The sequence below is a fragment of the Sciurus vulgaris genome (assembly GCF_902686455.1).
Source record: "Sciurus vulgaris genome assembly, chromosome: 3".
Taxonomy (NCBI): domain Eukaryota; kingdom Metazoa; phylum Chordata; class Mammalia; order Rodentia; family Sciuridae; genus Sciurus; species Sciurus vulgaris.
The window spans coordinates 34,344,051-34,370,404 of record NC_136463.1 but is presented as its reverse complement, the minus strand read 5'-3'; the positions used below and the strand labels follow the sequence as shown (position 1 = coordinate 34,370,404).

General features: G+C 55.6%; 1 protein-coding gene across 5 annotated transcripts; it reads left to right on the top strand.

The window, feature by feature from the left end:
- The first annotated feature begins 244 nt into the window (after positions 1-244).
- TSPOAP1 (TSPO associated protein 1) lies at positions 245-26,078 on the top strand. 5 transcript variants are annotated; one of them, XM_079134041.1, is made up of 33 exons: positions 245-417; positions 1,271-1,450; positions 2,257-2,364; positions 2,620-2,748; positions 3,309-3,488; positions 4,030-4,215; positions 5,449-5,526; positions 5,613-5,696; positions 5,955-6,044; positions 6,176-6,298; positions 6,554-6,658; positions 8,040-8,090; positions 8,484-8,504; positions 9,322-9,526; positions 10,130-10,302; positions 11,510-11,625; positions 11,903-12,012; positions 15,020-15,847; positions 16,007-16,158; positions 16,479-16,856; positions 16,942-17,181; positions 17,522-17,710; positions 18,272-19,117; positions 19,720-19,819; positions 19,905-20,056; positions 20,701-20,869; positions 21,271-21,342; positions 21,763-21,795; positions 21,963-22,066; positions 22,151-22,222; positions 22,428-22,538; positions 24,963-25,076; positions 25,163-26,078. In XM_079134041.1, the coding sequence occupies exons 2-33, from the start codon at positions 1,331-1,333 to the stop codon at positions 25,238-25,240; spliced, it is 5,517 nt and encodes a 1,838-aa protein (XP_078990167.1). In that variant the 5' UTR covers positions 245-417; positions 1,271-1,330; the 3' UTR covers positions 25,241-26,078. The 5 variants fall into 5 exon arrangements, with proteins under 5 accessions (XP_078990167.1, XP_078990166.1, XP_078990168.1 ...); XM_079134040.1 differs by having other exon boundaries at positions 1,263-1,450; XM_079134042.1 differs by having other exon boundaries at positions 245-1,450; positions 15,602-15,847.
- The last annotated feature ends 276 nt before the right edge of the window (positions 26,079-26,354 follow it).

Here is a 26,354-nt window from a genome sequence, read left to right as displayed (position 1 = left end):
TCCAGCCTGCTTGCCTCTGGACCCAGGAAGGTGTGAGGGCACGTGGGGACAAGGGGTGGGGAGGCCATGTGTGGGGGGCGCTGAGCTGACATCCCGTGAGGAACCTGCTCTTCCCTCTATCCCAACCCTGCCAGCCGGTCCAGCCCACCAGTCCAGCGACATCACCATGGAAACCAGCAGCTGACTTCCTATTGGTGGGCGGGAGGGGAGGAGGAGGGGGAGGGGTGGGCTGGCTCTCCCCCCGCTCCCCCCGCATTCTGAGACTCAGCCCTCCTCCGCGCCCACCATCTCGGGGCTCCGGGACTGTAAGGGACCCCTGCAGTCCCCCGAGCTGAGGCTAGCAGGGACAGAGACTATGAGGCAAGCAGCCCATCGACCCAGACCTCCTTAGGACCAGCCCAGCCACCCAGCAAGCGAGTGAGCAGCAGCCGAGAGAGAGGAGCGGGAGATAAAGACCACAAGGAACCATTGGGGATCACCCCCAGCAGCTTCTGAGGACCCTAGCCAGGCTGAGGGGTCATGATGGATAGCCAGACTCACAGATGCTGACAGAAACACACCGATACCGATGCACGCAGCTGCACAAAACTGACACACTCAGATACAACCAGTGACAGCATCACACACTGCCACAGCCCTGCAATACAGACACCCCCACACACAGAAACAACTGGCAACTCCGAAACCAACACAGACAGTGACACACAACACCACATTCTTCAACACACACAAGTGGAGTCACCCATCCACCACACACACACAAGACAGCGTTGACCTGCAGGGACAGACCTGGAGACACACACGCATACCCTCACCCAGGCACTGCTGGTGGTGGCCTCTGCACATCCTCCCCACCCCCACAGGGACACCCTCGCCTCCCCATATACTCAAGCACACACACAACCACATACCAACATACTCCCAGTTCCAGCTCCGGCAGCCCTGACGCCTTCTGCAGCCTCCTTCGTGGGTGGGGAAGGGCTCAGCCAACCTTGGATGGAACCTCGGTGAAGCCAAGAGCTCAGAGGGGAAGGGTCTGGCCTGGCATGACCATTGAAAGTCCCCTCATTTGGCTGGGTGATGTTCCCTGGCCTGGGTTCTGGGGCTCCCTGGCAGTATCATGGAGCAACTGACAACCCTCCCTCGGCCTGGGGACCCAGGCACCATGGAACCCTGGGCACTGCCCGCCTGGCAGAGATGGACTCCGGGCCAGGGGGGCGATCCTGGAGACACAGCCCCAGGCACTGCTGACACTCCAATAGTTCTGCAGGTTGGAGAACTGAGGCCTGAGAAGAGCTCCGAGCCTGAGGGAATCCAGAGCCCCAGGCCCATGGGGGGCATTGACCCTGAAGGAGCAGAGGCTGGGCTGCCCAGCCTGGGGCAGCAAGCAGTGATCTCTGGTCGTGGTTGCCTGAGGCTGGAGGATGAGGAGGTGGAGGCTTTGACTAAGGTAAGGGGGCTGGGAAGGCTGGGGTCTGCAAGCTGGGGCCTCTTACCTTGTCCTCTAGCCTGGCCAGGATGCAAGACAAGATATACAACCCCACTGCCCACCTCTTCTCTCTGTCTGTCTGTCCGAGAGTCTGTCTCTGTGATTATCTGTCCTCCCTTCATTGGATATGAATCTCAGTGACTCCAATTTTTTTTTTTTTAACTATTTGTCTGTCATCTCCACCTGTCTGTCTATGTCTGGCCCTGCCCCCTCTGCGTGTCTCTGTCTGACAGTCTGTCCGTCTGTGTCTCCTCCACCATGAGTCTCTGTCCTTGGGGGCTGGGGGATTTTGGGGGTGTGAAGGTCCATAGTGGAATCAGAATACAGAGGAAAGATTCAGTGAGAGGGCTCAGTGTGGGGCTGAGCCACGGAGGACAAGTTCTGGGTGACTGCGAGCAGTCTCCTGTAGAAGATGGAGGGATCAGGACTTTGGGAGAGCACAGAGGACTTGCCAACCAAGAGCAGTCTGGAGAAATGGGGATGGAAGCTTGAGCTGGCATTGGTTAGGATAAGATGGGGGGAACAGTAAGTAAGGGAACAGTAAGGAAGGCCCCAGGTTGGGGGCTGTGTGCCACTGAGGGCAGGAAGGATGGGATGGTCGCTTCTCCTAGCCCCCTGTGCCCCTCTCTGAAGGCCTGAGACATAGGACAGAACCTTCTCGTCTCCATGTTTCCTTAGACTGTGGAGGTGAGATGCTTCCACATGGAGGGCTCTTACTGGGTGGGATGGGTCCCTGAGGCACTGTCGCTGGTCCTTTCCCATGCCAGGCCAAGCTGAACATGGGCTTCGGTGATAGACCCAATCTGGAGCTGCTGAGGGCCCTGGGGGAGCTGCAGCAGCGCTGTGCCATCCTTAAGGAGGAAAACCAGATGCTGGTGAGGCTCGGCAAACGGTGTCCTGAGTCCTGGCTGGAGCCAGGCCCTCTGTCTCAGTGCATTCCTCACCCCTTGAACATCTCTCCAAGAGAAGTCACGTGGAGGTGACAGTCCCAAGACCCAGAGAGGGTGAACCCTTGCCCAGAGTTGCCAAGGATCCCACTGTGATCCTGGGCTCTAGCCCAAACCCGAGCAGTAGGATTGGGTTTGTGGGGTGTGCCCTACATGCTACAATTCTGACTGACCCCTTGTCAGAGAAAGAGCAGCTTCCCTGAGACAGAGGAGAAGGTGCGGAGGCTGAAGCGGAAGAACGCAGAACTGGCGGTCATTGCCAAGCGCCTGGAGGAGAGGGCTCGGAAGCTCCAGGAAACAAACCTGAGGGTGGTGAGGACAGGAGGCTTCTGGGCTGAGGCTGGGTGACCGGGGAAGAGGGGCTGGGCCTCAGGGGCTGGGACTTGGGAGTCAGACTCTTAGCACCTAGAAAAGCAGGAATCCAAGAAGGGCTGCGGGTAGGAAGGACCAATGCTGGTCTGGTGAGTGGGCTGAAGGTTTCTGAGGCTACAAGAGGGAGAGAAGGGCTGAGTTGGGAGGTTTCTGAGCAGGCAGGGAGCAGAATTCTGGTAGCCTGTGCTGGCTGCAGCCTCCTGCTGAGCTAATCATAGGAGGTGGAGAATTGGAGTGGGGGCAGGGACAAGGTCCATCACAGTGGTAGCCAAATTAACAGCATCCTTTGGGTCTAAACTAAGATGTGGAGTTAAACCCTTTTAGTCTTGGTTGGGGACTGCTGGGATGGGGTGGAGTGAAGCTCCCTGTTCTCTGTGACCCCAGTCTGGGTGGAAGCAGGAAGCCAGGTTTCATCCTAATTCTCCTTGGGGAGAAGCAGAGGAATGGGAGAAGTGCCCTAGCCCCCAGGTGATCACTGGCCTTACCCCTCCTCTGGCTAGGTAAGTGCTCCGGTGCCTGGACCAGGGGCCAGCTTGGAGTTTTGCCGGAAAGCCCTAGCCCGCCAGCGAGCCCGGGATCTCAGTGAGACAGCCAGTGCACTGCTGGCCAAGGACAAGCAGATTGCTGCCTTGCAGCGGGAGTGCAGGGAGCTGCAGGCCAGGCTCACTCTGGTGGGAAAGGTGCGAGGAGGTCCTAGTCCCCACTTTCTACTCAGCCCTATGCAGGGCGGTCTGCCTGGTTGTGGGATGTGGACGAGATGTTAATGAGATGCAAATGAAACGGGAAGGTGGAGGCTGCTGGGGAGTAGGTTCCCCTGGCAACCGCCCAGGTGGGAGAGGGGAGAAGGAGCCTGAATTGAAGGGGGTGGAGCCAAGAGTCCCAGACCTGGACCTGTCTGTGCTTCAGGTTTAAGGCTGTGTGCCAGTGGACCTGGAAGGTCTGGAGGTATGAATTCACACAAACTTGTGAAGGTATTTATCACAGTGGCGGGCACTGTGCGAGGACCCAGTAAATGAATTGCTGTGAATGTCTGCACCGGCTAGTGGAAACGTGTGGCTGTATAGGAAAGCACATATGACGGGCATGTATGCATAGGAGGGTGCGCGGGTTGCCGCACATCTGAGCCCCTCCAGTAAGGTGGTGGGCTGGCTCTGCCTGGAATGGTGTTGGGGCAGGTAGGGGTTAGTTAGATCTGATTCCCCTCCCGGTCCTCCACTCCAGGAGGGTCCCCAGTGGCTCCACGTGCGGGATTTCGACCGGTTGCTGCGCGAGTCCCAGCGGGAGGTGCTGCGGCTGCAGAGGCAGATCGCCCTGCGCAACCAGCAGGAGCCGCCCCAGCCACCGCGGCTCCCGGGCTCCACTGCCCGGGCCAGAGCAGGGGCGCCAGCCCCGGGGGCCCCGGGAGAGGTGAGAGCCGGCGCAAGGGCAGGTGTGTGGGTGTGCGCAGATGAGGGGTGGGGGCGACCCGGGGATCTCCTCGCTGCTTCCGGATCAAAGCCATACTCGCATTCCCAGGGTGATGTGCGTATTCCCAGGTCTAGGGAGCCCTCCCGACCAGGGGCAGGGTCTCCTCTTAGCCTCCAGCACTCGTACCTGCGCGGCTCCCTCCCCCGTGGGGGTTCCGGGGTTCCGCCCTCCGCAGGCCTGCTCCCCGCGGGGCCAGACTGGCCGCCCCTGCCGCGGCGCCAGTGGTACATCCCGGCCGCAAATCCCTGGTTGCCCTGGCAGCCGCCCGGGGCCCAGCCCGCGCCGCCTCCTCCCGTAGCGGCAGTAGAGTGGGGACGCCCCCTTCAGCGCCCGCCTGGCCAGGCCTGGCCCCGGCTAGCTGGGGGTGGCAGTGCGTCCAACCGGGTTCCAGGTATGGGTGACCTTCACTGAGTGCGGGGTTTAGGCAGCCCCTGCCCGGAGGGCCAGGGACCAACTGCAGACCCCCAGAACCTAGGGATCTGGCTCTTCATCCTAGGTGGGCAGCATCTAGGTCCGCCTCCTTCTGGGAAGAGGGGTGGGAGGAGGGACCCAATAGTGATGAAAGCCCGCTGGGTGGGGGATGCTGCTTGCTCAGATTTTGTCCCTCTGGCTGGCCCACGGAGGAACCCCTCCCATCAGGACTCATCCTCCTCAAAAGTTTGCACTTCAGTTGCGATAGGGTGGGCGTGGGGAAGCCAGGAGGAGGGTCTGACCAGTCTTCCAATGCTGCCGGCCAAGCCCAGATTTGGATGATCCAGAACCCCTAGCTCTGGGAACACCACATCCCTGGGGGCCCACACGGCCTCCTAATTCTCTGTCAGTCGCTGAAGGACACTCAGGACAGTTATTGAGTGCAGAGCAGGGCAGCTGCTGGAAGCTAAAAAGGGAAAGCTTTGGCCTGGATAAAGGACCCATCTCCCAGGGCACACGTGGGTCCCAGGATCTCAAAGCACTTATGGCTAGGGGATATGGGGTACTGCCTCCATACTTCTGCATCAGCTGATGTTGAGAGGGGGTGGGTAGACAGCACCCTTACCCTCCTCTTCCCTGGCAGGTTTCTCATTGCTGACCATGCCATGAGGTGGGAACCTCCCATAGGTAGGCTGGGCTGGGGACAGGCTGCCCTAGAGCCCCATTCTCAGGTCCCAGCCCCCTTTCCTTGGGCATTTCCAGGCCACACCTCAGGAGGATGTGGAGAGTCCACCCGTGGTCCTAGGGGAGCCTGAGAAACAGCCAAGGGTGCAGCAGCTGGTAAGTCCTAGGTCAAGGGCTGGAGGAGACCTACTGTGGGCAGAACCACCTTCTACCATGAGGAGCCCTTGGTTCTGTCCCCACAGGAGTCTGAGCTCAGCAAGAAGCGAAAGAAATGTGAAAGCCTGGAGCAGGAAGCCCGGAAAAAACAGAGGCGATGTGAGGAGCTGGTGAGCTCTTGAGACAGCCTAGGGTCCAGCTCCTCTCTTCCCCCAGGCCAGGGGCATGTTGGACTCCCTCAGCTCTGCTCCTGCCCCACCTGTCCTTAAAAACACACTTTTCCTCCTGTTCAAGGGTGCTTTCCCTTCCTGGCTGAAGCAGGTTCCCAGCAGGGGAGGGAGGCCTTGCTTGGGAGGGCAGGATTCTCTGTGTGAAGAGAGAGCAGTGTGGGTCCTGGGCCCTTTCCAGAGACCCACTGCTCTCCTCAGGAACTGCAGCTGAGAGAAGCCCAGAATGAGAATGCCCGCCTGGTGGAGGAGAACTCTCGGCTCAGTGGGAGAGCCTCGGAGAAGGAGCAGGTACCACTTCTGCTCTGCTAGGTCTTGGTCCTGGCCCAGGGGGCTACTTCTGGGGTACTGTTCTACCTGGTGAAGGAGCAGGTGGGTCAAAAGTGCACACATCCAACTCCCTGCCAATGTCCCCTTGCCAGGTTGAGTGGGAGAATGTGGAGCTGAGGGGCCAGCTCCTGGGGGTGACACAGGAGAGGGACTCAGCCCTTCAAAAGAGCCAGGGCCTGCAGAGCAAGCTGGAGAGCCTGGAGCAGGTGCTGAAGGTGAGGAGGCCGTGTAGGTGGGGGAGGGTATTCTGCCTTGGCACAGGGACAAAGTGAGATAGTAGAATATGCCCTATGTGGGGCAGTGGGGACTGAGGTCCTGTCCTGGGGCAGCCAACCCCTTGCCTTCTTTGGCCTTAGTTTTTAATAGAGGAAAACTGGAGCAGATGGTCTCTGAGGCTCCTTCAGCTTAGATTTTCTGTGGAAGTGTAGCAGAGCCAGGGCTCTGGCCTTGACTTAGAGTCTTGTTTTCAGCACATGCGGGAGGTGGCCCAGCGGCGGCAGCAGCTGGAGGTGGAGCATGAGCAGGCTCGGCTCAGCCTGCGGGAGAAGCAGGAGGAGGTTCGCCGGCTGCAGCAGGTGGGAGCAGGAGTGAGGAAGGTGGTCCACTGCGTGGGCCCAGCTTTGCCACCCACTCATTCAACAAGCACATGCTGAGCGCCCACTGTGTACCAGACCCTGTGCTAGGCACTGGAGGAACAGCAGCAGAGACCTGGTCCCTGGCCCATCATCAAATAAGCAGACCCCCGAATGAGATGATTTCAGACACCAACACACACAGTGGTGATGTGACAAGCTGAGATGGAATGAGGAGCCACTTTAGATAGGTCATCAGGAAAGGCCTTCCTGAAGAGGTGACAATTGAGCTAATACCCCAGAGATGAGAAGGGGTCAGTCAGGAGAGTCATGGCAGAGAAGGCCAGGTAGAGGGGATACTGTGGCAGGGAAGAGCTATGGGGAGGGCCCAAGAGCAGTGTGACTAGAGCGTAGCAAGGGACTGACAGAGCAGCAGGAGTTGGGCCTTAGAGGCTGTGGGAAGTTTGGATATTTTGTTCTATGAATGGTTAAAATCTGTTGAAAGATTCTAAGCAGGGAAGTGACATGATCTGATTCATAATTGGTGGAATGTAGCAGGAGATCAGATATTAGTGGCTATGGCAGCGGTCCAGGAGGGAAGTGATGGTCATCTGGACCATAGTGCAGATGCAAGGGAGGCAGAAATGAGTGGATAGATTTAAAATATGGGTTGGAGATAGAATTGACAAGACTCACCGTGGGATTCCAGTTGAGCCCCAACTTGGTTGCCCATTTGCTATATGGACCCTGGGGAAGGATGACGGGGCACCAGCTTTGAGAGGCGGAGAGTCCTGAGTTCTGTTTTGTCAAGTTTGGGTCATGTGCTAAACGTTCAAGTGAGGGTGTCCGTAGGCAGTCGAATACCCAAGTCTGGAGTTCTGGGGAAGTTGGCCATGGAGATATTTGGAGCCATCAATGTGCTCAGTTGTGTGACTAGACCCTTCTTGAGAGAGTAGGGAGTAGAAAGTGGCCCAGCACTGTGTCCAGGGGAACCCTAACATCCCAACATTCCAAGGGGTAGAAGATAAGGGGCAGGCAAAACCAAACCAAAACAAAAAGACAAAAAACAAACAAACAAAAACAACAACCTAAAACTCAGAAGGAGCATGAAAGAGGTAGGAAGGAACCAGGAGGGAGGATGTTCCAGAAAGAGAAACCATGTCAGGCCCCACCTCACCTGGATCCTTCGACCTTTGCTAAGGTATGGCTCAAGCTGGGAGTGCAGGAGGGGGAGACCCTCAGCTTTCTCCTTCCCAGACCCCTTTTCTTTTCTCCCTGCCTCTCTTCCATACCTCCCCTCCCCCGACCCTCCCTCATACTCCCTTGACCCCACCCTCAGTCCCCCAGCCTTCCCTACCAGTATTTTGCCTCTTTCCTTTGGTAGGCCCAGGCAGAAGCCAAGAGGGAACATGAAGGGGCTGTCCAGCTGCTGGAGGTAGGGTCCCTGGAAGTGGCCACCAGCTCTACTACCTTGGCAGAAGGCAGGGGACTTCAAACAGAGCTATAATGAACTGTTTGTGTGTAGAAGTTGGGGGTAGGATGGGGGTGTAGGAGGGTCTGGGGGAATCCCCTCCATCATTGGCCTGTTTTCCAGGCAGGGGCTTAGGGGACAGGGGCTCCTGAGTCAGGGGGCAGTAGTCTCCCATTACCACCCACTCCAGAGGCTGCCTTTACCCTGAAATGCCCTTTCATTTAGGAATTTCTCAGTCAACCCAGGGAACTGACTGGATGATGTCCCCTTAGGCCCTGTTCTCTCTCCCTCTCTCTGGGTTAATGACCTTCAGGGCTCAGGGTTCTAACTTCTCTGCACTTTCTTTCTCTGCCACAGTCTACCTTGGATTCCATGCAGGTACAGCCTCCTTATCCCTCTCTCTCCTTTGGGTATTCCCTTCCTAAACCTCTCCCACATCCTTGCCCTCAGGTAGATGTGCTCTGAAGTCCAGTAATTCACTTAGAATCACCAGTACCTGGCTAGAGCCAAGCTCTGATGGGAAAAACAAATCCTGTAGGAGTGAATATCCTGAAGTGTGACCCAGACATCTCAAGGGGTCCTAACTCTTCTGTCTAACAGAGGGGATGTGTCCCAAAGCAGACTGAAACTCTGAAGCTGGGCTGAGGTTCCTACAGGACACGTGGGCTATTCCCTCACCTCAGACCTGTTGCTGTGCCTGGCACACACAGGACTTTCCCTCCTGTGGAGGTGCTCAGACCAAGAGGAAGTTCGCCATCAATTGATGCATGATCCTTGTGATAGTGGCCAGGGGAGAGTCCCTGATCTTGGGACTCTCCTGATACCTGAGAAAAGTTCCCAAGAACTGGCCCATTCCTGTCACAAAGCTGTCCCCACGATCCCTGGAATCTCTCACCCACCCCTCTTGAGGGTGACAAGGGATGGAGCTGAGAAAACTCCTGTGGGGGTACTGGTGTGGTGATGGGGAAGGAGGGGGTCCCTTTTGGCCTGGAAACTGTTCAGAAGCAGGAGTGCCATCATCTAGGGCATACGGGTTGGTTAGATGTCTGGCAAGCCCAGGCCCAGGGTTTGGTGTCTAGGATGGGGAGCTGGGTCGATGTGCTCTGGAGCCCAGCGTGAGGCCGTGTGGAACTGGCACAGGCTGGCGCTGGGTAGCTCTGCCCGGTCTGGCATCTCATGGCGGGTCTTGGCCCAGGCCCGGGTTCGAGAGCTGGAGGAGCAGTGCCGCAGCCAGACGGAGCGCTTCAGCCTTTTGGCACAGGAGCTCCAGGCTTTCCGTCTGCACCCAGGCCCCTTGGATCTGCTCACTTCTGCCCTGGGCTGCAGTGCCCTGGGGGACCACCCACCACCCCCCTGCTGCTGCTCCACCCCCCAGCCCTGTCGGGGTTCTGGCCCCAAAGGTAAGGGACCCAGCAACTTTGGCCTAGAATTCCCAGGCCTGGGGCTTTTGTATAGAGCAGGAGGTTCAGGATCAGAGAAGGGCAGTAACTCATCCAAAGTCACCAGTACTTTGCTACAGCCAAGCTCTGATGGGCACAAAGCCATGGAGTGAATATCCTGAAGTGTGACCCAGGCATTGCAGGCCATGGTTCCTTTTCCTCTGACTAAATGTCTGTGGGAGTTGGGTGCTAGGCCCTAAGATCAGTAGCAATTAGAGTCCAGGCTTGGTGGGGAGGGGGTGATCAGTTACATCTGTTGATCTTAGCTCCACTCAACAGCTAATGAGAGTTTGAACATATTTCTTAACCCCTCTGGGCCATAGTTCGCCAAGGCCTAAACCAGGAATAATTAAATGCAAGCTGATCTGAGGACCATGCGAAATAATATATGTAAATCACCTATACCTCTGCTTAATAAGTTTCCCTGCAAATATTTCCCTTCTTAAAGAAGTAAGGAAATTCGGCTGTGGAGGGCCTGACCCTCATATCCAGGAGGCTCCACCCTATCTTCCTGGTCCCTTCTCAGGCCACAGATCCCAAGCCCACGTGCCATCTTCTCTTTAGACCTTGACCTCCCGCCGGGCTCACCTGGGCGCTGTGTCCAAAAGTCTTCCGAGCCTGCCCCTGCCACCCTTACCGGGGTCCCTCGAAGGACAGCCAAGAAGGCAGAGTCTCTCTCTAATTCCTCTCGCTCTGAGTCAATCCACAACAGCCCCAAGTCATGCCCTACACCAGAGGTTAGTGCTGGGGAGGGGACCCGGGGTTCTGGTATTGGCTTGGGCTAGTGAAGATTGGCCCTGACCTCTTCTGGGGCCCCTAGGATTTGGGTGGCCTCTGGTCCCATGTTGAGAGGTACATGCTCTATGGATATCTTCCATGGGCAGGGAATCTCAGGCGGAGCCTATAACTCCTTTCTAGAGCTGACCCACCAGCCCTACCCCATTGGGTTCCAGGGAAGCTCTAGAGTCCTGGGTTGGTTGGAGGAGACACTTTGGCACCAAGATCCACACGAGACTTTGCATAAAAGCATCTGCAGAGAGGCAGATGATTATATAAGAAAGAGTACAGATTCTGGGATTTAAATCCCATCAACTTAGACAAGTCATTCACCCTTTCTGGACTTCAATTTCTGTATCTGACTATTGAGGATAATAAAACCTGCTTTCTAAGGTTGAGAGGATTGCATGAAAAAAAATAATAATAAGGAAAAGCACCTCTGAGCAGGGAGCCCAGTAGATGCTTAACATGTGGCATCTGTTATCATTACCAAGTTGTTGGGCATCCCTCCCAGTTCTTCTAATCACCTCATTCCTTTTTTTCTACCCACAAATTCCTCAAAGTGAAGGGGAGCAGGTCAGGAGCAGCCTTGCTACCAGGTTTCAAGAGGGGTAAAACCAGGCCCCAGGCCTCTGCTGCCCCCTTGTGGGATAGAATGGTGGTGTTGGTTTTGGATTTGGTGGTGAAGGGGCTGCCCACTGGGTCCCCTTTCCCAGTGGACAGGAAGTTCTGAGTTCCAGGACTGAAAACTGTTCTCTGGCTAGAGTCAGGAATCTCTCCAATCCCTTCTGCCTCCTTACTTCCAGCTCTTTACAATCAAGATTCTTTGCTGCGTTTTTACCTTAAGGAGCCAAACTGCCTTTGATGTCTACTCTCTATAGCAGTGTGGCCTGGCCCCCTCTGAGGTGCGGGGAGCTGGTCTGGTTCAGTAGAGGCCAGGACTCAGAGAGGGGTCCAGGTTGCCCCCTTTGTCCCTGCTTAGGGCAGCTAGGTGCGCCTTTAGAAAACACTGGGTCCTTGCTACTCCTGGTCTTGCCAGCATGTTTGTGTTCACTCTCCCTTATCAGAGCAGCTAGCTGGTCCTCCTCTGGTCCAGTCTGGAACCTTCCTGATTTGCCTTTGGCTCTGAGTCCTGGAGAGAAACCAGCCTTTTCTGTCTTCCCCCAGGTGGACACAGCCAGTGAGGTGGAGGAGCTAGAGGTGGACAGTGTGTCCCAGCTCCCAGCAGCCTCAGAGGGCAACCCAGGAGGATCCAGGATCCAGGTTTTCCTAGCTCGCTATAGGTGAGCCCATCACCCTTGCTTCTCCCCTACCAGCATTTGGGGTGTACGGGAGGAGTGAGCTGGGTGGAGACAGAGACTTTTGGAGATGGTGGGGTGGCAAGAACCCAAGTCGGACATGTTCTCATAACCTGGTTGAGCCAAGGTGGGTGCAGTGAATGCTGTACATGGCTAAAGGTGGAAAGCATGTCTCCATAAAGGCTTAGTGCATGGGGAGAGATGACAGGTGTGGAGATGCAATAGGTTTCTGTCCTCTTCTTCCTTGCAACCTCCCCAACAGCTACAACCCCTTCGAGGGTCCCAACGAGAATCCAGAGGCAGAACTTCCCCTGACAGCTGGAGAGTACATTTACATCTATGGCAACATGGATGAAGATGGCTTTTTTGAAGGTAGGACAGTAGTAGGGCTCATTTTGTCCATTCCCCTGCCTTTAAGCCTCAGTTCCTGAGACCTCCATCCATCCATCTCCACTCCCCAACGTGCTTAGTCCACCATAACTTTTCAGTCTCAGCCAGGAGGCATACAGAGATCTGGCAGTCAGTGGGGAAAGAGAAAAATGGGGTCTGGTCTTCTGATAGGTTAGGGCATACCACACAGTCCAGAGAATGGACAGTGTCACAGGAGATTTGGACTAGATTAATTTTGGTGCCAGTAAAAAGAGCATGGCAGTGTTTAATAGTAGTGGCACTTGAGGTCAGGCGTGTAGTGTAGATTTGATGCTGGACTCCAGTGAAGTATGGGGAGGAAGGATCAGGGTGTAGATCCCAGGAGAAAGGGTTGGCACATGGTGAGCATCTGTCAGGACCCAGACAGGGCATGAGCTTCAGAGCTCATCAGACAACCAAGGCAGATGCCTGACTGAGACTGGGCTACATGGCAGAGCCTACAGAAGAGATGGCCTTGGGAGCCTCTTTCAGGGTGGTCCTGGCCCAGGCACGAGGCAATGACATGTGGGGGTGTCCTGTGGGTGGGGTCAGATCTGAGTGTGGAACACTGAAAGCTTTGGAGCCTGCTCAGCCCTTTCCCTGGGGCCTGGACCTCTTATTTGAACAGCAGCTGGAAATGATGGTATGTGACTTCATGGCCCAAACAGCTAAACTCTCCATAGGGGTAGATTCTGAGAGCAGAATTAAATAACTTCCAGGAGAACAGTACTTTTTTATGAAAAGAAAAAAAAATTCAGAGGTTGGTTGCAACAACCTTAAGTATCAACTCACCCCAAATTACTGGAATTGAAACTATACAGTCTGGGGGGGGAGGTGAAATTGAGATAGATTTAGGACTATGTGAAAAACTGGGTGCAGGACACCATATTCCTTGTCCTGCTTTAGTAAGGGACTGCTTCATCTAGTCCCAAATGTACTGTTCTCATTGGCATGGACTTCATGGCTACATGCCCGACTACCTGCCCGACTACCTGCCCGACTCTGGCCCAGCTTCAACTTGGGTCTTGCAAGTTGTAGATTCATGCAGTACGAGGATGCTTTAATCCATACTCCTTAGTGCTGGTGCTTATATTAATTGTCTAGGGCTGCCATGCAAATCAGCACCAACTGGGGCCTTTAAACAACAGACTACTGGAAGCCATAGTCCAAAATCATGGTGTCAGCAGGGCTGTACTTCCCCTGGAGGTTCTTGGGGGAGATCCATTTCTTGTCTCTTTCAGCTTCTGGTGGCTCCAGGTGTTCCTTGGCTTGTGGCCATGTCACTCTAATCTCTGCAATTGTGGTCACATTGCCTCCTCCTCTTCTGAGTGTCTCTCCTCTGGTGTCTTACGAGGACATTTATAAGATTTAGGACCCACCCAGATAATATAGGATGATTGCAGATCAAGGTTCTTAACTACATTTGCAAAGATGCTTTTTCCTATTAAGGTCACATTCTTAGGTTCCAGGGATTAGAACATGGACATATTTTTAGGTGGCCGCTATTCAACCTATTACAGGGCTTATTATATTATCTTACTTATTGAGAATCCTTATTATTTCTTCAGGTTCCCTTTATTTTTCTTATAGTATAAAGCAGAGAAGGGGGGAGAGGGAGAAAGAATATGAATATGAGTGTGTTGAGGGCACAACTAACTGTGGGGAAAACTCCCAGACACTCTGTAACTCAGCCCTGCTGACACCGGCCCTCTGCCTGGAGCACTGGCCCAGGCTTCTGCTTCCCAGTAAGGCCCTGCAAGCCATCAGCTGTCTATTCCCTGAAAATTCATTTCCTTCTTTAAATTGGCTATGACTTGACATATGTGGGTCCTGCTTTCTTCTCCATTAACATCCCTCAAATAAACAACAACAAATGTTTTTAAAAACTCTCTCATTGAGTCTTCAGGAGAACCAACACAGGTAAAAAATGTACCACTGGTCACTGCCTGGATTGACTGCTGGCCATACTCCTAGACATAGACCTCCTGTGGGTCCTGATCCCTCCTAGAACCCACAGTGGGTCTTTTCTCTGTCTTATTGTCTCTAAAAATTCATTCCCTCTCCCTGATGAGGGGGTTGTTTCCTTCTTCCTTTATGTAAAACTCACTGCAGGAGTTTTCCAGTCAGCAGAATTTTCTTTTCTTCTTCTTCTTATATTTTTGGTTCTGGGGATTGAACCCCGGGCCTTGCACATGCTAAGCATGTGCTCTACCACTGAAAAACACCTCCAGCTATTGTAAAATTTTTTAAAAAATTTTGAGAGAAAGTCTCACTAGGTTTCCCAGGCTGGCCTCAAACTTGTGTTCCTCCTGCCTCAGCTTCTGAAATGGTTGAGAATATAGGTATCCACCATCATGCTTGGCTGCTTCTTCTTTTTTTTAACTTTTTTTTTAATATGAAAGTTTTCAAATGTATGGAAAAATCAAAGAATAGTACAATGAACACCTATAGATTTTACAATTGTTTACACTTTACCACATTTGCTTTATCCATATGTAGGTCAAAAAATGATTTTAAAGAAAGTTGTAGACATCCTGACATCTTACCTAGAAATACTTGAAGATGCATTGCCTTAGGACAAGGGCATTCTCTTATGTCCTTGCAGCACCAGCGTCACCTGGGATCTTGCTAGAAATGCAGAAGTTTAGCCCCAGCCAGACCTAACTAAATTAGAATCTGCATTTCAACAAATCTGTAGTTGACTCATATACACGTTAAAATTTAAGAAGTACTGTCCTGTATAATGACAATACTATTATTACAACTATGCAAACCAACAATAATTCTCTAACCGGGTCTTTGACTACTCTTGTCTTTTAAAAGTACTGACAGATAAATGTTGATTGAACCAAATACTTAAAGAAGATCACCCACTGGCCATTGCTAAAATGCATTTATTGGACTGGTTTTTCTTTACCTCCTCTCTGTCTGTCTTCCCCTTCCCTACCTTTTCCTGTCCTCCCTCTGCCAGGGGAGCTCATGGATGGCCGAAGGGGTCTGGTCCCTTCCAATTTTGTAGAGCGTGTGTCTGATGACGACCTCCTGACCTCCCTCCCTCCGGAGTTGGCTGATTTGTCCCACAGCTCAGGCCCTGAACTCAGTTTCCTGAGCGGAGGTGGGGGTGGCAGCAGTAGCGGGGGCCAGAGCAGCGGGGGACATAGCCAGCCCAGACCGGAGGAGGATCCGGGGGATGAGCTCAGTCTGAGCCCCTCACCGGAGGGCCTGGGCGAGCCTCCTGCTGTGCCTTATCCCCGCCATCTGGTGGTCCTCAAGCAGCTGGCCCACAGTGTGGTGCTGGCCTGGGAGCTGCCTCCTGAACGTGTAGAACTACGTGGCTTCCATATCTGCGTGAACGGGGAGCTGCGTCAGGCCCTGGGGCCCGGGGCACCTCCCAAGGCTGTGCTTGAGAACTTGGACTTGCAGGCCGGGCCCCTCCATGTTTCTGTCCAGGCCCTGACCAGCAGGGGCAGTTCCGACCCTCTGCGCTGTTGCTTGGCTGTGGGTGCTCGGGCTGGGGTGGTACCTAGCCAGCTGCGGGTCCATCGGTTGACAGCCACGTCTGCTGAGATCACCTGGGTGCCCAGCAATAGCAACTTGGCCCATGCCATCTACCTCAATGGGGAAGAGTGCCCGTCTGCCCGCCCCAGCACCTACTGGGCCACCTTCTGCCACCTGCGGCCTGGCACGCTGTATCAGGCCCGAGTGGAGGCTCAGCTCCCTTCCCGAGGGTCCTGGGAACCAGGCTGGGAGAAGCTGGACCAGCGGGCTGCCACGGTGCAGTTCACCACACTCCCAGCAGGTATGCCGGTGTGGGCTCCTCTGTCTGTGATGCCCAGGAGGTGTGATGATGGCGGAGGAGCCTGGCCCTATTTGTGTTTTCAGGGAAATGGTGGAGTGGGCTGGTATCTATGGCAGGAAGTGTCCTATATTTCTGGATCTTGTGCCCCACTTCCCTCAGGCCCACCTGATGCCCCCCTGGATGTACAGATTGAGCCAGGCCCCTCCCCTGGAATCTTGATCATTAGTTGGCTCCCAGTCACCATCGATGCTGCTGGCACCTCCAATGGCGTCCGGGTCACAGGCTATGCCATCTATGCTGATGGGCAGAAGGTATGACCTGGGGACCCCACCTGCCTGTACCCTGGGGACAGGAGGTGGGTCTCTCCTTGCCATGCTCAGAGGCCTACTTTCCCTGGCTTTGCAAAGATGCCCAGTGCTTGGCAGTTGGGCTCTAAGTGGAAGATTGGCTAAGAGTAGCGTATGAGGGATTTGGTGAAAACTGCGCCACCACTGGCCAGGAGGACGAATGAGATGAGGCAAGCGAAGGGCGTGGTCGAATGCCCAGCAGGATGCCGGCGCCACTGTGGTCACTGTTATCGCACTTGGCTGTCTCTGCCTCATGGTACTCTCCTGTGCACCTTCCCCTGCAGATCATGGAGGTGGCGTCACCCACAGCAGGCAGCGTGCTGGTGGAGTTGTCCCAGCTGCAGCTGCTTCAGGTGTGCCACAAGGTGGTTGTGCGGACCATGTCGCCCCACGGCGAGTCAGCCGACTCCATTCCAGCCCCTATTGCTCCAGCTCTGACTCCAGCCTGCTTGCCAGCCAGGGTCTCCTGCCCCTCACCACGACCAAGCCCAGAGGCCAGAACACCCCTTTCTCCAGCCTCCCCAGGACCTGGGGACCCCAGCTCTCCCCTCTGGTGTCCTGCCCCCCATGGAACTCAAGATCCCCCAGGAGGCCCCCCTGCAAGCCCTTCCAGAGAGATGCCAAAAGGACCCCAGGAGGAACCTCTGGCACCTTCCTCCCAGGTACCCCGTCTGGGTGGAGGGGAAGCAGGTGCAGGTTGGGAGACAGGCCCGGGTTTGGGCCCTTTCTCAGGGCTCTGCATTCCAGGAGGAGGCTGGGGCAGCTGTCCTAGGTGCCTCAGAGGAGAAGAGGACCAGCGAGCCATCCCTGGGTGAAGGAGGCCCTGATCCTGCAGCTCCCTCCCTGGCTAAGCAGGAGGCCGCGTGGACAGCGGGAGAGGCCAGCCCCACAGCTGGCCCCACTCAGGCAACACCGGCCCAGAGGATGCCAAGTACTGAGGCCTGCTGCGGAGGAGATCCCGGACCTGGACTGAGACCCAGGGCTGAGGTAGGGGTTGAGGACACACTGTGCCACCTCACAGAATCAGGGCTTGCCCCCTTCCTTTTGTCTCCTTCCCAAATTTGGTTGCCCTCTTCACTTGTCTTCTGCTCTGCTCTGGCTCTGACATCTTTGTGTTGTGTATCTGTCCCTTCGTTATGTTTCTCTTCCCAGATTTCTCTCTTCTGTTTGGTTTCCATCTGCACGCCCATTGCAACACACACCCAGCTCTGGGCATGCCTCCTTCTCCCTCTGCCAAGGGACCTTTCTTTTTCTGGCTGGGGCTGACCCTGCCTTGGGTCCCCTCGCAGCCCTTTCTGTCTTTCCTTGCTTATCTCTCCCCTTGCAGAGAGAGGACATGGCAGAGCTTGGGGTTCGTCTGGTGAACTCCCTTGTGGATCATGGCCGCAACTCAGACCTTTCAGACATCCAGGAGGAGGAGGAGGAAGAGGAGGAGGAGGAGGAGGAGCTGGGTTCCAGGACCTGCTCCTTCCAGAAGCAGGTTGCTGGCAACAACATCAGGGAGAATGGGGCCAAGGTAACGAGGTGGGGAGGGGCTGGTGGGCCCCAGATCTCAGGCTCCAGGGGCTTCTACCCCGTGTGTCAGCTGCTGCTCCAGGCACCACTGAGTGTCAGCACCATCCTAGGTGTGTGGCCTGGGCCCTGTCCTAAGCACCAGACATGACGAAACCCAGGATGGGCCTTGGCCCTACTGGGAAGAAAGGGGAGGAGGAGAGCTTGTGTCTACACTTCTTTCCAACCCACTGGATCTAGTGCCCCGACCAGGGGAAGCTGATGCCATCTGAGAGCCTCTAGGAGGGATGGGGAGGCCTTCCCACTATAACAGGCACAGACGGCGGGCTCTCTGATGCTCTGCCCAAGGGCTAGTGCCAGATCCTTGGGTGTGTTCCCTGAATCTTCCTCTGGTTCTGCCTGGACATGTGTATGACTGTCCCTTTGGTTGCTTCCTCTTGGAGGCAGCTGAGGGAGGGTCGTGGGGTTGCCCTAATCCCTGCCCCCATTTAAGGGCAAAGAGCACAGCTCTCCCCTCTTCCCTGTGGACCCCTCTTCCCTGCCGCTCTCTTCTCCCCATCCTCAGTCCCAGCCTGACCCCTTTTGTGAGACTGACAGCGATGAGGAGATCTTGGAGCAGATCCTGGAGCTGCCCCTCCAGCAGTTCTGCAGCAAGAAGCTCTTTAGCATCCCTGAAGAGGAGGAAGAGGAGGACGAGGACCAGGAGGAGAATGTAGAGAAGCCAGGGGCAGGCTGTTCTTCCCAAGACCCTGGCCCACCTGAACCTGCATTGCTGGTGCTGGGCTGTGACAGGGGTCATACCCAAGGGCCTGGCCTGTGTCCCCTGTCTCCTGAGCCCTCCAGGGCCAGGGACCATCTGGAAGATCTATCTGGACTAGTTGGTGGAAGCTGCCGGAGGAGAGGAGGTGGCTCCCCTGAGAAGCCCCTAAACCGCCGGCGACCTCCAGATCCCCGTGAACACTGCAGCCGGCTTCTCAGCAATGGTGGGCCCCAGGCCTCTGCACGTCCAGGCCTCCCACGGGACAGGGCTGGCCTCCCTGTGATTGAGGGCACCAGGGGTGGACTAGAGGCTTGTGGGAGAGGGCGATCAGGCCCTCCCCGGAGGTGCCTCCGTGGCCGGGCCCCAGAATCTGGACTGGCCAGCTGCCTGTCCCCGAAGTGCTTGGAAATCAGCATCGAATATGACTCTGAGGACGAACAGGAAGCAGGCAGCGGGGGCATCAGCATCACCAGCTCCTGTTACCCTGCAGATGGGGAGGCCTGGGGCACAGCACCTATAGCAAGGCCCAGAGGGCCTCTGAAGATCAATTCAGGCCCCAGTCCCTACCCACGCCTCCCAGCCTGGGAGAAAGGGGAGCCAGAGCGGAGAGGGCGCGGTGCGACTGGCAGAGCCAAGGAGCCACCCTCCCGGGTCTGTGCCCTCTCCCCAACCTGGGCAGCCCCCTTCCTGCTGCCACCTGGTGGCCCTGCTTGCTGCCCACTAGCCACTCCCATTCCACGCTGCCGCCTCCATCAGCAGAGGTGGGGCGGGGCCCCCCGGCCTCCCTCACCTGCCTCCTGCCACTTGCATTCCACTGCTTTGCTGCTGCTGCTGGTGATTGGAACCGGGATGCACAATATTCTGTTGTCACTGACCGCCAGTTGCTACCTTCAGGCAGGGTGGCCCTTTCCTCTGCGTAGATAGCTATGTCTTCAGGACAATGACTGTGATGCCATGTCTAGAGTCACCAGCCCTGACGCTGATGGAGACTGTCTTCTCATATGCTCCTCGGCCACCTCAGTCCCCTCTATTGCACTCATCCACTAGGGGGGCCGGGGCCTCCCCTCCTGCCCTTCCTGCCTCTGTGGGGGTGTCTGGTGTCTCTTTGAGGCTGTGCCGAGGCCCCTGGAGAGGAATGCTGTGCTCCTGTTCTGCTGTGCTGCTTACGCTGCTGATGGGGCAGAGCCAGGGGAGTGAGGGCCCACCAGGGGGATGGTGTGTCACTTCTGCCATCTGTTGCCCTGTCTTTGCAGACAACAGAGGCTGGCGAGGCCAGAGGGCAGGATTGCTCTGGGCGGAAGGGACCCCAGAAGAGAGGGGCCCGGGTGCCCAGGCCGGGTGCCACTGAGCTGGGTGAGCATCTACTGGGGGCTGGGCTAGGCCCGTGGGAGCCTTTCCTAACCTGTTCGATGGAGCTCATCTTTAATCCTCTCCACAGCTCCACCAAGGAGCCCCCCAGAAGCACTGGTTCACCAGGATCTACCCATCAGGCTCTTTGTGGCTCTGTTTGACTATGACCCCGTGTCAATGTCGCCCAACCCCGATGCTGGAGAAGAGGAGCTCCCTTTCCGGGAGGGCCAGATCCTGAAGGTGATTGACATACCTCTTTTGGACCCAGAGCGCCAGACTCTAGCCAACATCCTGCTTCCGCCCTCCTCTCTTCACTGGAGACATCAGAGCTGGGGACTAGGGGGCAGAGAGAACATGGCCCCTGGAGCCAGAGAATGGGGTTCGGACCTTGCCTTTGCATGTCTAGCTGCGTAACCTTGAGTAGAGTACCTAACTCCTCTGGCCCTCAGTTTCCTCACTGGTAGAATGGGGACGATGTGGTGTCTGCCTCATAGGGTTGTTTGTGGAGTGATTCATTTAACGCACATGCAATGCTTAACCTGCCTGGCCCATAGCACAATGTGATGATTTGTTGTTAACATTACCATTTTTATTGTTCCTCCAAATTTTGACTGAAGCTTTTTTATTGTTTCTCTGAAATTGGGGAGCTCCATCTGAGTGCACTGAGGGAAAGTCTGTTGACAGCGATGATGATACAGAGGGGTGTTTTCTCCTATTCTTCTGATTCTGATTCTTTGCTGTTCCCCCCTCTTTTCTGTTCCATGGCCTACAGAAGAGAGAACATTCTTCTGTGGTTCCAAGTGGGATGCTTGCAGGGTTCAGGGCCTGAGGGTGCAGGAAGTGAACTGAACTGGCCTCCTGAGACAACTGGTCTTTGCTTCCAGGTGTTTGGGGAGAAGGATGCTGATGGCTTTTACCAGGGTGAATGTGGGGGCCGGACGGGCTATATCCCCTGCAACATGGTGGCTGAGGTGGCTGTGGACAGTCCTGTGGGGAGACAGCAGCTACTCCAGAGGGGCTATTTATCTCCAGATGTTGTCCTTGAGGGCTCAGGTATGTCCCTCATCCACTTCCTGAAGGTAGCTCCAGTTCCAAACCAACCCCATTCTGAGTAATTTGCATGTCTGGGATGGCTGGATGCCTATTTATCCAGAGTCCAGCACAGCCACTAGAGCCTGAGAGAGACCAAGGCGTGTGCCTACCCCCTTGGTCTTACCACATGAGATGGAAGTCTGTTTAGGAACCCCAGGGATGGCCTGTTTAGTAGGATGCGATGATATCAGTCATATATTTTGGGTCCTGGGTGTCAGGTGTGGCTCTTATTAGAGATGTGAGATGAGGACCTTAAAAAGCATGCTCAGAAAGCCCTGAAGGGAGATTCCAGAATCTGTTCTGTTCTTCCCACCTCCCCTGCCTCAGTTTCTCTCTTATATCCACTTGCCTTCCTGGATCAGGAAATGGTCCCTTTGTGTACTCTACAGCCCGCACAGCTGGGCCTCCCCCCAAGCCACGCCGCTCCAAGAAAGGTAAGACCCCATTCTCCATTGGTTCCGGTATGGTAAGTGTAGATTGGGAGTGGGGTGGCACAGCTAGACTTTCTGGGGAGACGTGTGGGGCTTTGCGATAATGGAATTGGAGTAGACCTCTAGTCACATCCACTACCTCCAGGAGGGGGACTTTGTTCTGGTGGGGATTAAGGCTGGTTTGCCAGGACTTGGGCTCCCAAAGCGCTTGACTGTAAATTCTGTGCAGCCTGGACAATGTCACGTGCCCTTTCTGGGCCTTAGTTCACTGCTAAACAAATGTGTTGGGTCGATGTGCCCTCTGAGCCTACCCACTCCTGCAGTCTTCGTGTGAGGGCGAGCCTCCTTCCTGCCCTGGACCACTCCCAGTCTGATATGAAGACGAAGGGCAGGATGAGGCTCAGAGGCACATTCTCTCCACAGCGGAGGCAGAAGGCCCTGTCCAGCCCTGTCCAGGTGAGGGGCCATCCCCAGGGAAGGGGTGTTAGGGTGGGGCGGCCCCTCTGGCCTCTCCCCAAGGGCTACCACCAGTGGGGTGGTGGTGAACAGGGGGTCATCAGGCCTCCAGTGTAGAGGATACTATGGAGTAGGGGCTCTCAAGAAAGTCTCTCTTCCCTCTGTAGGGCCCCCCAAGCTGATTCCCTCTGCCGACCTGAAAGCTCCCCGCCCTATGGTGGCTGCATTTGACTACGACCCCCGGGAGAACTCCCCCAACATGGACGTGGAGGTGAGGACCCTCAGGCACTGCCTAGTGGTGGTGGTGGTGGCAGGGCCTCCTGGGCCTGAGGCCTACTTCCTGCTCTCTCCGCAGGCAGAGCTGCCCTTCAGGGCTGGGGATGTCATTACCGTGTTTGGGAGCATGGATGATGATGGCTTCTACTATGTGAGAACATTGTGGGGGAGGGTGCACCATGCCCCAGCTCACCAGTGAGGCGGGGGATGGGCAAGGGTCCTGGAGAAATGGACCAGGTGCCTCTCTGGATAGTGATGTTGGCCCCAGGCTGTTCTCCAGGGGCCTCAGGAGAACAAGAGATCAAGGGGCAAGCCTGATCTTTCCAGTCTCATTCTCACCAGCATCTCCTCCCCAGGGTGAACTGAATGGAAAAAGAGGCCTAGTTCCATCCAATTTCCTGGAGGGACCTGGGCCTGAAGCAGGCAGTCCAGACAGGGAGCCTGGGATTCCCCAAGCGGAGGGTCAGGTCAGTGAGGAGCTGGGCTTCCAACTCAGCATTTGGTCTCTATCCTGCTGGTGTGATGGGAACAGGACGGTGTGGTGGGGAGGCACAACCAGGGTGATAAAGCAGGTAAGCTCTGCCACCAGAGTAGAGCTACCGAGTTGTCACCAGAGGGGGACCCTGCAGCCTGCCCCCAGCATGTGCCCTTGTCTGCAGAAAAGGGATGGCTGTGACCCTGACCCCCGCAGGCCATCTGACCCCAGCTGCCAAGACCCTGAGGCTGATGCAGGGGAAGGGGCCCTGTGGACAAGGACCCGTCCGCCCTCCCCCTCTGGTCAGTCACAGCCCTGGTTTCAGGCGCTTTTACCTGCTGGGTCTCCCACTGCCTTTTGAAGCCAGTGGCCCCGCAAGGCCAGCTTCCTGGGTTCTCACTCTTACAGCTTGCCTCTCCTTGAGGTGGGTGGAATATGAGGAAGCCTCCAGCCACAGAGAGCAGGGAGAGGGTGAGGAGGCCAAGTCCCAACCAGAAAACCCAGGGCCCCCATGAGCAGATGCCAAGTGGGAGCCGCCCCATACCCGGGCCACCTGGTGACTGGGCAGAGAGCATGCAGGTCTGTCGGTAACCCATCTCCTCTCTTTGTTCCTTGTTCTCAGAGAATGAGGAGGAGAAGAGTCCAGTGCTAGATGGAGATAGATATATGTAGAGAGAGCAACATGTAAGTGGGGGGACTGGCCCCCTATGTACCATGTGACCCCCATTCCCTAATTCACCATAACCAGACAGCACCCCTTTGTCTCCAGTGGAGCTGACCTGGCTTTTCCATTTTCTTCCAGGGAATGGGGGAGGGAGATCTTGCCATGGACCAGATTTGGGTGTGGGATCATCCTCTCCCTCTCTGATCCCCTGTCTTGCCTTTACCCTGGGAGTTGTCATAGGAGTACATGTCATCTTAGCAAATGTTATCTGACTAGTATTCTGTAACATATGCAGCTTATAGAACATTACCTGACACCCATGTTATGACTCATCAGTGGTATGCTGACACTATATGACTATGGTATTATGATATTGTGATTATTATTGGTGACGGAAAGATGGCATTGTAATATCACCAGTGATAATAGGCTCCCCACCCTTGTCCTCTGCATTAAGACCTGTTATGGAGAAGAGACATGTGCTCTTACTTTCAACTCTGATAGTTCTCTGCTTGGTGGATAGAAGGGAGGGCTTGAACAGTAGGAATTCACAGATAACCCCAAATCATTCTTCTCTGGGGCTCAGAGACACCCCTCCTTTTGTTTCCCCAGCATCCCCTCCCACCTGGGTGTTGGAGAAGGAGCCAGGAGGGAGTGGGAGAGGTCTAGGGCTTCCCCACCGGCTGTCGGCCTTGGTGGTAGTTGCTTCAACCTCCAGGTCTGAGCAGACCTCTGACAGGCCCCGCCAGTTCACCCACAGCCTTGAGGGAGGGACCTGTGGTTGTGCCCCCAGCTCCCTCACCTCTCACCTGGGCTCCATGGTTGCTTCTGCCTGGGAACTTGCCAGGCCCTGGGCAGGGATGGAGATTTGAGGGAGGGAGGTGGGAAGGATGTGCAACCTGGCAAGAGGTGACAAGAGCTGTTCCAGGTCTGGGAGATCCGGGTGGGGATGACTTCCTGGTGGCTCCTCTCTTGGCCCAACCCCATCTATAGGGCACCAAGGAACACCGTGTGGGTGGGTCAGAGGCAGAGGGAGCAGCTCAGGGTTGTGAATGGAACTAGGAGCAGATGCAACAAGAGAAAAACCCCTAAAATAGGGGGTGGCCTCCAGAGTTTGTGGGGACTGAGAGAAGTCCCTGCCTCCACCCCTGCAGTCCCTTCTGGACCTGGCCTCCCTGTAGTCCTCTCAGAGGCCATTCAAGGGAGAGTCCCCATCTCTCTCCCTATCGTGGGTACTGGCCTCACTTCCTGAAGATCCTGGGGATACTTCATCAACTGGGTTGGTGTGGGTGCTCTTCCTGCCTATGAGGTGCTGTAGGCACTGCCTTCTCTGAGGGGACAGCAGCCTCCAAGCTATCCTTGTCCTTGCTCTCCCTTTCTTGGGAGTGGGGATGGCATGTGGGAAGTTGAGGGCACCCATCCTGAGGGTCAGTTCGAAAAACTTTTGAGCTCTGTCAGCCTGGCACCCTGTAGTGAGACCCAGGGAAGGGAAGGGGCTTTCACCCAGGGTCACAAGTTAGCAAAGCACAACTGAGACCATGTCCCTTGGGGCTCCCAGCACAATGTTCCCTCCACATCATCCCCTCATTCGTCTCTGTGCTCTGTGTGTCCAGGGCAGTGGCGGGTTGGTGAGGCTCTGCTTCTTGGTCATGGGTTGGCAACATGAAAACCTTAGACACCTGAGGCTGCAAAGAAAAGGAGTCAGGGTGGGGCAGGGGACTGGCCCTGACCTTTCCTTTTCTCACATTCCAGGACTGGGTCAGCATGACACGAGGGCCTCCAGTGCCCCCAGGCTGGCATCATGCCCCCAGCCCTGGAAGCCCCTCCAGAACTGAACTGGGGGAGCCACAGTGCACAATTGAGAAGGTACGGGGTCTCCTCTCCAGAGGGAAGCAGCTCCTCAGGAAACTGGGCTCTGGGAAGAAGGAGTGAAGCTGTGGCCCATCCTGCAGGCAGAAGTGGACCCCAGACATTCCCAGGAACCTGTCCTGGCTGGCAGGGAGGCCCCAGCACTCCTGTTTTCTGAGTGAACACTGGATGGGAATCAGAGAGACTTGGCAAAGGTGGGAGCTAGAGGGGTCCTTACGGAGGAATCCTCCAGACCGGCCCCTTCCTCTCCAGGAGGGTAAACTGAGGCCGACAGTGGCCGATGTCGCTGAGCACCCAGGCAGACCAGGACTGGACCCCGGACTATTGACGCCAGTCCGCTCACCTAGTCCAATCCTAGTTTCCCACTGCACTATGCTGATTTCTTCTTTGGCCCTCCCTACTCCCAGGATGGGACTCCGGTCCTCCTGATCACGTCTTCCCTCTCCTGAAGGAAAGTCGGCCCTGGCGTCTCCCCAGTTGGGTGGGCGAAGCCATGTATATATGTACATATTCAGTGCCTCAGTCCAGCTCCTCCATCTCGCTTCCACTGCACAGGCCCGGGAAGGAGAAAGGCCATGCCAAAGCGGGCCTGACCCCGCCCCACAGTGCTCCACCCCTCCCTGCCCAGGCCTCCTGGTCCCTATGTCACCCCACCCCTGAAAACCTCGGGGACCAGAGGGCAGAAAGCAGGAGTTGGGTTTGCCTTATTTTGCTCATTGGATTCAACTTTTGCGTTTTCTTCTGGCCCCTGTCGGAGTCCAGGGGCTGAGGGAAGGACAGATTTATGCAGCTATTTTCATACATTCCCTGTTGAGAGTGGTCGGGGTCCTCCCTTTAGCCTAACCATCCCATCCCTCACCCTCTGGCTGGGTGTCTCTGCATGTTTCCTTCACTGTGGTGGGAGATTGTTTGACTGAACCCCTACACCCACCTTGGTCTCCAGGCGTGTGGATGGTGGGGGATTTGTTTAAAAAGACATTTTATTATAATAAAGTCTATTTTCACAAAATCTATGCTGGGATCTATTTGGGCAAAGGACTTCTTGAAGGGGTGGGCTTTGCTGGGCTTTGGATTTCGTGACTTTAGAACCTAGAAGTGATACCCAAAGGGTGACTGAGGCAAAAACCAGTCAACGCCAAGCAGCTCTTGAGTTCCTCTTCCTAAGAAATTTTGGCAGTTTCCTGAGCCCATGGGCCCCATATTTAGAGTTGGGGCAGGCTGGAGGAGGGGAATAAAACCTGGGAAAATGGATAGAAGAGATACAAAGAGAGAGGC